Consider the following 6,836-nt stretch of genomic DNA (forward strand, 5'->3'; position numbering starts at 1 on the left):
TTTTTAGTAGAAACGGGGTTTTACCATGTTACCTAGGATGGTCTCAATCTCCTGACCTCGTGATCCACCTGCCTCGGCCTCGCAAAGTGCTAGGATTACAGATGTGAGCCACTTTGCCTGGCCTATTAAAATTTTTTAAATAGCAAAAGAAGTAGACTTCACAGAATTGGGAGTCAGGTGAAGAAAAGGAGGTGCATAAGTTAAGCTGAATTCTAACTTGGGAACTAGGTGTCTTAGTGGTGCCTTCTTCTGGGGCGGGGAATCCAGAGGAAGAGCATGATTGCAGAGGGAGGTGAGGAGCTCTGTTTGGGACAGATTGAGTTTGAGTGGCCTGTGAGGCACCCAGCAGGTGGCTGGGCATTCTAGGCTGCAGGTGAGGAACAAAAGCTGAGAAGGAATGGACAGAGATAGAAAACCTAGAAGGGTATATTGATGCCAAGAGAGTGACAGCCAGCAAAGAAATGACTGGAGGAAAAGGGAGAACACCGCTGAGGCTCCTCCCCTCAGGCACCCCACGCACACTTCCACAGACACAAATGCACTGGAGAGTTTTCTCTTGACAGCATTTTATTTGGTTCAAACGTGAAACTCAGACCCTCGCTCACCCACTTCTCATCGTGGCTGGAATAGATTTGTCCTGGGGGTGGGGGGATCATTGGCTTCTTATCGGGACATGAAAAGGGGATCACATAGGTCACATCAAGTGTCAGGGCAGGGAGAGGCTCAGCGACTGCTGGCCGGGTAGGGCTTGGCCATAAGCCAGGAAAGGGATGCCTGGTACCACCTTTTAGACACATGCAGTGGAAGAGGAGACAATTCAGGAGTTGTGTTAGGGTTTGGGCTTAGAGCAGGCCTAGGGCAGAGTCAAGGCTCTGGACCAAGGGGTTCAGTAACTGTGGGCAGAAGACTTGTCCAGCTCACTGCGCTGCTCCTTCTGGGACTCTGTCACCACCTGCTGGGGACAGGGCACATGATGGGCACAAGCCATTCAGCGCCACCCTCCATCCTACTCCTTTGGATCATAGAGCCCCACTCCTTGGGGTAACCAGCAAAGACTCCTGTTTATCTATCCATGTTCTCTGTCTCCTCCTCTGTCTCTCCCCAAGAATTACCCACCCTAAGTAAGATTAGCGATAGCCAGGCTGGGACTCAGCCAACAATATGGGAAATGGTGGGGTCATGGGATTAGGGGACCTGCCTCACCTCCCCATTCCGGGTCTCAATGGTCTTGATCAGAACAGTCTTCCGGCTGTGGCTGTCCTGGGGAGGCTCCACCTCAGGCACTGGAGAAAGTAGGATGAAGGATTCAAGGGGTAAGGCTTGGGAATATCTCCTCTTAGGCTCCCACTGCTATCCCTGAGGGCAGGGGAGGGGCGGGGTGTGAGGAGTAGGGGTGGGTATAGGCCAAGACCCAGAAGTTCCATGGGGAGAACGGATCCCTGAGGTGAGTCAGAGCAGGAGCCCGAGGAGCGCAGAAGTGGACAAGGAGAGGTACAGGCTGCAAGGCAGACTCACCAGTCGTCTTTATACTTAAGGAGGCAAAAGAATGGACGGGCACGGAGATCCTGGAGGCGAAGCAAGCTGTTAGAGCCCCTGCCCAGGCCCCGCCCCTCCCCGCCCAGTCCCGACCCCTCCCTGCCCCGCCCCAGCAGCCCCACCCTCACCGGCTCTCCTCGCCCTCCAGCAGCTTGCGGTAGGTGGCGATCTCGATGTCCAGGGCCATCTTGACGTTGAGGAGCTCCTGGTACTCCCGCAGGTGCCGCGCCATCTCCTCCTTTAGCTGTCGCAGCTCCTCCTCGAGCCGTGCAGCGCCCGCCTGGTAGCCCCCAGCCTCCAGGGCGAACTGCTCCTCCAACTCTCTCAACTGCCTAAGCAGCGCCTCGTTCTGGGGTAGAGGAGTGGAAGGGGCCAGTTGCGGAACATTTCATCGTCCGCTCCCCGGGCCCGGGCGCGCAGCTTCGTACTCACCGTGCCGCGCAGCCCGTCCACCTCGCATGTCAGACTCTGGATCTGGCGTCGGGACTCGTTCATCTCCTGCTTGGCCTGGCGCAGGGCCTCGTGGTTCCGGTTGGCAGCGTCGGACAGGTCCGCGTACTGCGAAGTGGGGGTAACCCAGGCTTGAGTCGGCTGGGACGCTCTACACCACCCTAGCGCCCCGCCTCGCAGGCCCTCCCGGCTCTCGAACCTTGGACTTGTACCACTCCTCCGCCTCCTGCAGATTCTTCGCGGCAATGCTCTCGTACTGCGCGCGGATGTCCCTCAGCGCTGCCGTCAGCTCCGGCTTCACCGTGGCTTCCACCTCCACCTGCTGCACCTGCTGGCTCTCCACACTCACCTGCAGGTCTCGCAGCTCCTACGGCCAGGAGCAGGCGGAGGATGGACAGTGGCGCAGATCCCGCGCGGGCCACGCAGTTCGTGCACAGAAAAGAGAAGAAACGCTTGAACGAACAGAAGGGGGCGCCAGGGAGGGCGGGGCGTACAGCCCTGCACCCCCGCGGGAGCAAGACCAGAGGCCAGGTTTCGGAGGTACAGCCCCGCTGCCCGCCGCCAGGTGGCGCAAGGGTGGGAGTCTAACCACCTGTAGACTGGGGTGGAGGGGCTGCGTCTAGCCAGCATCGTTCTGATCCCCAGGGCTATGCCTCCGCTCCGCCCGCCAGCTCCAGCGAGACCACCCCACAACCTCAGAAGCCGCACCTGATACTGGGCCCACTTACCTCCTCGTGCAGCTTCTTGAGGAACTCAATCTCATCCATCAGAGACTCAATCTTGCGCTCTAGTTCCAGGCGGGACAGAGTGGCGTCGTCCACGTCCTTCGAGGGGTGGCAGTGGAGGTTTAAGAGAAGTTAGGGGCTGCGCAGGCCGAGGAAGGACCAGATCTCCCTGTCTGCCTCGGGAGGCGTCTGGTTGCCCCCTTCTCCCCGCGCCCACCGATGCCACCTCTGGATACTGAGGTCGGGGGTTGGGGTGGGGAGGCTGAACTCGGAGAGGGGCTCGGACTCACCTTGCGGAAGAGCACGAGGTTGTGCTCCGCGTCCTCGCGCTTGCGGGTTTCCTCCTCCAACCTGACGGGAAGAGCGTGCAGAGGCTGAACTGCGGGGTCGCCGCCCAGCTGGCACCCCCAGACCGCGCGCCCCCCGGGATCTGGTTAGAGGCTGTTGCTGCTGCCCAGGACTCTAAATGGAGGACTGAGGCTGCCTGATAGACTTGCCCCGCTTTCTCTCTAACGGACTGGGAGCTGAAAAGGGGGTTCCCTCATTACTCAGGAGAGGCACAGATACCCACTTCTCCCACCTCCCCAGACACTCAGAGCAAAGTGGGAGGCGGGGGGAACTTGGAGTCCGTGGACAAGGATGCTGCCTGCACACACCTGGGTTGGTAAAGGGAGCCACACCCTTGGGCTGCTGATGGAGAGGGGAAGCGAGGGGAGGGAAGAGCAGCCGCCTCGACGGCCGCTTCGACCTCGCCTCGACGGCCGCGGTCCCGCCCTGCCCCCTGACCTCTGCTTGAGCGCCGCCAGGTCCTCCGCCAGCCCGTCGCGCTCCACCTGCACCCGGTCACGCTCGCGGCCCAACAGCTCCAGCTCTCGCCGCAGCTCGCGCAACTCCTGCTGGCACAGCTGGTCGGCGCGCGCCGGCTCCTGGCCCCGGGCTTGGCTCAGCTCCCCTCGCAGGGCCGCGTTCTGCTGCTCCAGGAAGCGCACCTTCTCGATGTAGTTGGCGAAGCGGTCGTTGAGCTCCTGCAGCTCCTGCTTTTCGTTGCTGCGCGTGGCCAGGAACTCCTGGTTTAGGGCCTCGGCCATGGAGAAGTCGAGGCGCTCTGAAGGCAGGCGCAGGAGGGCGCCCGCTCCCGCCCGGGGGCTACGGAAGCTGCCCAGGCGCACCGAGGAGCTCGGGGACGCGGAGCCCAGCAGGCGGCTGCTGGAGAAGCGGGAGCTAGACGAGTAGGAGAAGGCCCCGGGGGATAGTGAGGGCGGTGGCCCGAAGGTGCGGCGGTATGAGGTGGAGCTGAAGCCGGCCCGAAGGCCCGACGGGTGGTGGCTCATTGCGGCCGAGGATGGGCAGTCACCGTTGGCAGAGCTAGGCCGGGGGCTGGGAAGGAGCCGCAGACCGCTGCGAGGCGGCTTTATAGCCCTGCGGTCTCAGGGGGGGCACGGGCAGCTCCTCCTACTGGCCTGATGGCCCGCTGGAGGGGGGTTGTGTGGGGAGGGGGATGCCCCACCCCTGCGGAACAGCAGGAGCGCCTTCCCGTCCCTTCCCTGGTTGCAGGCCTCTGCCCACTTGATTGCCCCCTATTGCGGCTGGAGTGGGGGTCACTACCTCCCAACAAGCACCCAAAGCTAGAACCTAGGGTAGGAAGGCCTGACTTAAACTAGGGTCCCTGAAAATTGCGAGGTAGAAGGACCTGAAGTTAAAGGGCAGGCTTCTGGCACAGGAGTAGGGAGGAGGCCAGCTGGAGGGAGAGTTGACCTGGCTTAGGCCCCATAGCTGGTGCCTTGACTTGCCCCCTGAAGGCCAGGCTCTACTTTCACCTGCTGTCAGCTACCCCTCCTTCACCACACTTAGAGAGGAATAGGAGACAGGGGCGCAGAGGCAGATCGGGCTGGGGAAGAGCTACTCTCCCTAATCCCCAGGGCCCTGTGAAGGGCTGGTGCCTGGCGCCAGCTCTGCTGCTAATGGGCTGACCAGCCCTGCTTTCCCTCCCCCTCCCCTGAACACTGCCCAGCAGAGGTTGTCTGCTGATGTTTCAGCCTTAAAGACACAGCCCCCAAACCTAGACCTACCCCACAAGAAGCCCCAATGAGGTGGGTACATCATAGGGGGCTGAGGGTGGCTGGACCCAGCTCTGGATCCCACTCAGGAGGGTCTGCCCCATGCCATGGGCTGGGTTGAGTGGGCCTTTTGTATTCTGTCTGGGTTTACAGGATTCTCCCTTCCCCCAACCCCACACCAATTGCTGCTCAGTCATGGGCTTTACGGGAACCAGAGTGATTCCTGAGGTAGGAAGGGGAGGGGGCTGAGGGGCAACAGCTGCTGCCAAGGCTGAGAGATGGATGGACTGGCAGGAGCTGGTTTCCAGTATTGATGAGTTGCAGGTACCAGGGATGGGTGAGGCTGGATGGGGAAGAGATGGGGAAAGAGAAGGTGCCCATCCCCAGCAGTCTGAAAGAGAGAAGGCCCCAAAACAGGTCCACAAACCTGCGCACGCAAACGGATGCATACACACAGCCTTGTATATGTGCACACACATTACATACACACAAATACACAATCACACACCCCACCACACCTCCCCTACCCCAGAGTTAGCGGGAAGGCTGATATCTGGCCTTTGTATGTCAAACAGCTTCCAGAATGCAAGCACAACCTGCCCAGGAGTGGACAGAGGCAGCTCGGATCATCTGCAGGAGCTGGGTTGCTGAGGTCTGCTGGGTTTGCCAGGAACCATAGGGCTGGGGATACTGCTGCTGCCGGGGACTCCAGCACTCTCCTGTGAGACAGGTCTGCCTCAGATGGGACCTGAGGACAAGAGAGTGCATCTGGGGAAGCAGATTTGAGGCTCCTGCCTGGATATCTGGCTGGGGGTGAGGAGGGCGGCTCCCTGGCTGGCCAGCTCCTCAGTATTGCAGGGCAGCATCCCCCTCCCCCCTCTGTGTGTCCTCTGAGATGGGCCAGGGCCAACGCCCTGCTCACATCCCTACCGCCTTCGTCTCCTCTCCAGGCCCCTCCTTCCTTCCGGGCCATTAGTCTCTCCCTGCACAGCTGCCAGTTCCTTCTCCCTGATGGGTCTGGTTTGGTTGCCAGGGGAGTGGGAAGCGGGAGGAAGGGAGAGATGGGACAGGACGGATAAATGACAGCTTGGCCTCCCCCAATTCCTGGGAATGGGGAGGGGTAGGGTCCCACCTGGGATAGGGCCAGAAGGCTTGGTGGGTGTGAGGAGGAGGCTAGGGAAGCCTTGGTACTTCCTGCCGCAGTCCTGGGCACTCAGCCCCAGCTGCCATTGGCCTGGAGCCCCATCCATCCCAGATTTGTCCCCACCCTCCAGGAGCAGGAAGCCAGCACTGTACCCGGAGAGGTGGGCAAGGCCTGGGGAGGATCAGCTCAGGCCCTGTCTACAGGGCGCTTGTGGGGAACCCAAGCCTACTGAAAGTAGAGGCTGCTGGGGCTGCGGCTGGGTCTGGGGTGTTCCAGATGGAGGTCCCGTCCTCACCCTGCTTAAGCGCTCTGCTGGCCACCTACATGCCTCGGAGGAGAAGGGACAGAGGGCTGCCACAGCAGGGCTCTGGAGCTGTGGATCAGGCCTGGGTGGGGAACTGCAAGGCAGAAGAGGCTCCTCCCCTCAAGCAGAAGGAGCAGGCCAGAGACACCAGGCGGAGCAAAGGTAGGCAAAGAGTCTGGGTTAAGAGCTGGGCTCTGGCATCCAGCCGCCACACTTCCCATCTGATCCACAACTCTGTGTTGTAGAATTTAGGCTCATCGCTATGTCCCTTCATGTCCCTCAAGAAAAGGGAGATAACTGTAGCTTCTACCTCATAGTGTTGTTGGGAGGACTAAAGGAATAAATAAATACATGTGAAGTGCTTAGGACACACATCTTAAATCCTGAAAATGGAAACTGGTTTTATTATTACTATTATTATTATTAACCTCCAGAGTGATAACGTCAGCCCCAAGAGCAGTGAGGGTCTGGCCTTCTTCTGGACTGTGCCCCTGGTGGCTGAGAGCAGTGTAGGACACGAGACAGAAGAAGCCAAGTCCTCCCTGGCCTCACCCTCCCCTGGTGGACGGAGACTCTGGGCAAACGGCGCAGGTTCAATCATGGCTGCACACCTTAATTAG

The 6,836-nt window shown here is 60.1% G+C and overlaps 1 protein-coding gene across 2 annotated transcripts; it reads right to left on the reverse strand.

Annotated features, from left to right (window-relative positions):
• Positions 1–537: 537 nt before the first annotated feature.
• PRPH (peripherin) lies at positions 538–5,646 on the reverse strand. Of its 2 annotated transcripts, none has more exons than XM_011936189.1 (9): positions 3,498–5,646; positions 3,002–3,062; positions 2,715–2,810; positions 2,186–2,353; positions 1,969–2,094; positions 1,665–1,885; positions 1,516–1,565; positions 1,204–1,283; positions 538–952 (listed from the first exon to the last, which is right to left on the reverse strand). In XM_011936189.1, the coding sequence occupies exons 1-9, from the start codon at positions 4,040–4,042 to the stop codon at positions 887–889; spliced, it is 1,413 nt and encodes a 470-aa protein (XP_011791579.1). In that variant the 5' UTR covers positions 4,043–5,646; the 3' UTR covers positions 538–886. The 2 variants fall into 2 exon arrangements, with proteins under 2 accessions (XP_011791579.1, XP_011791578.1); XM_011936188.1 differs by having other exon boundaries at positions 538–955; positions 3,498–4,224.
• Between the last annotated feature and the right edge of the window lie 1,190 nt (positions 5,647–6,836).

The sequence above is a fragment of the Colobus angolensis genome, unplaced genomic scaffold, assembly GCF_000951035.1.
Source record: "Colobus angolensis palliatus isolate OR3802 unplaced genomic scaffold, Cang.pa_1.0 Scaffold151, whole genome shotgun sequence".
NCBI lineage: Eukaryota > Metazoa > Chordata > Mammalia > Primates > Cercopithecidae > Colobus > Colobus angolensis.

Excerpts from the sequence above, each read along its gene's own strand:
- PRPH (XM_011936188.1), bottom strand. The coding sequence starts at position 4,042 with ATGAGCCACCACCCGTCGGGCCTTCGGGCCGGCTTCAGCTCCACCTCA. Across the intron at positions 2,354-2,714 it reads TCAAGAAGCTGCACGAGGAG|GAGCTGCGAGACCTGCAGGT; the intron begins GTAAGTGGGCCC and ends TCCTGGCCGTAG. Across the intron at positions 1,284-1,515 it reads CTTAAGTATAAAGACGACTG|TGCCTGAGGTGGAGCCTCCC; the intron begins GTGAGTCTGCCT and ends TACTTTCTCCAG.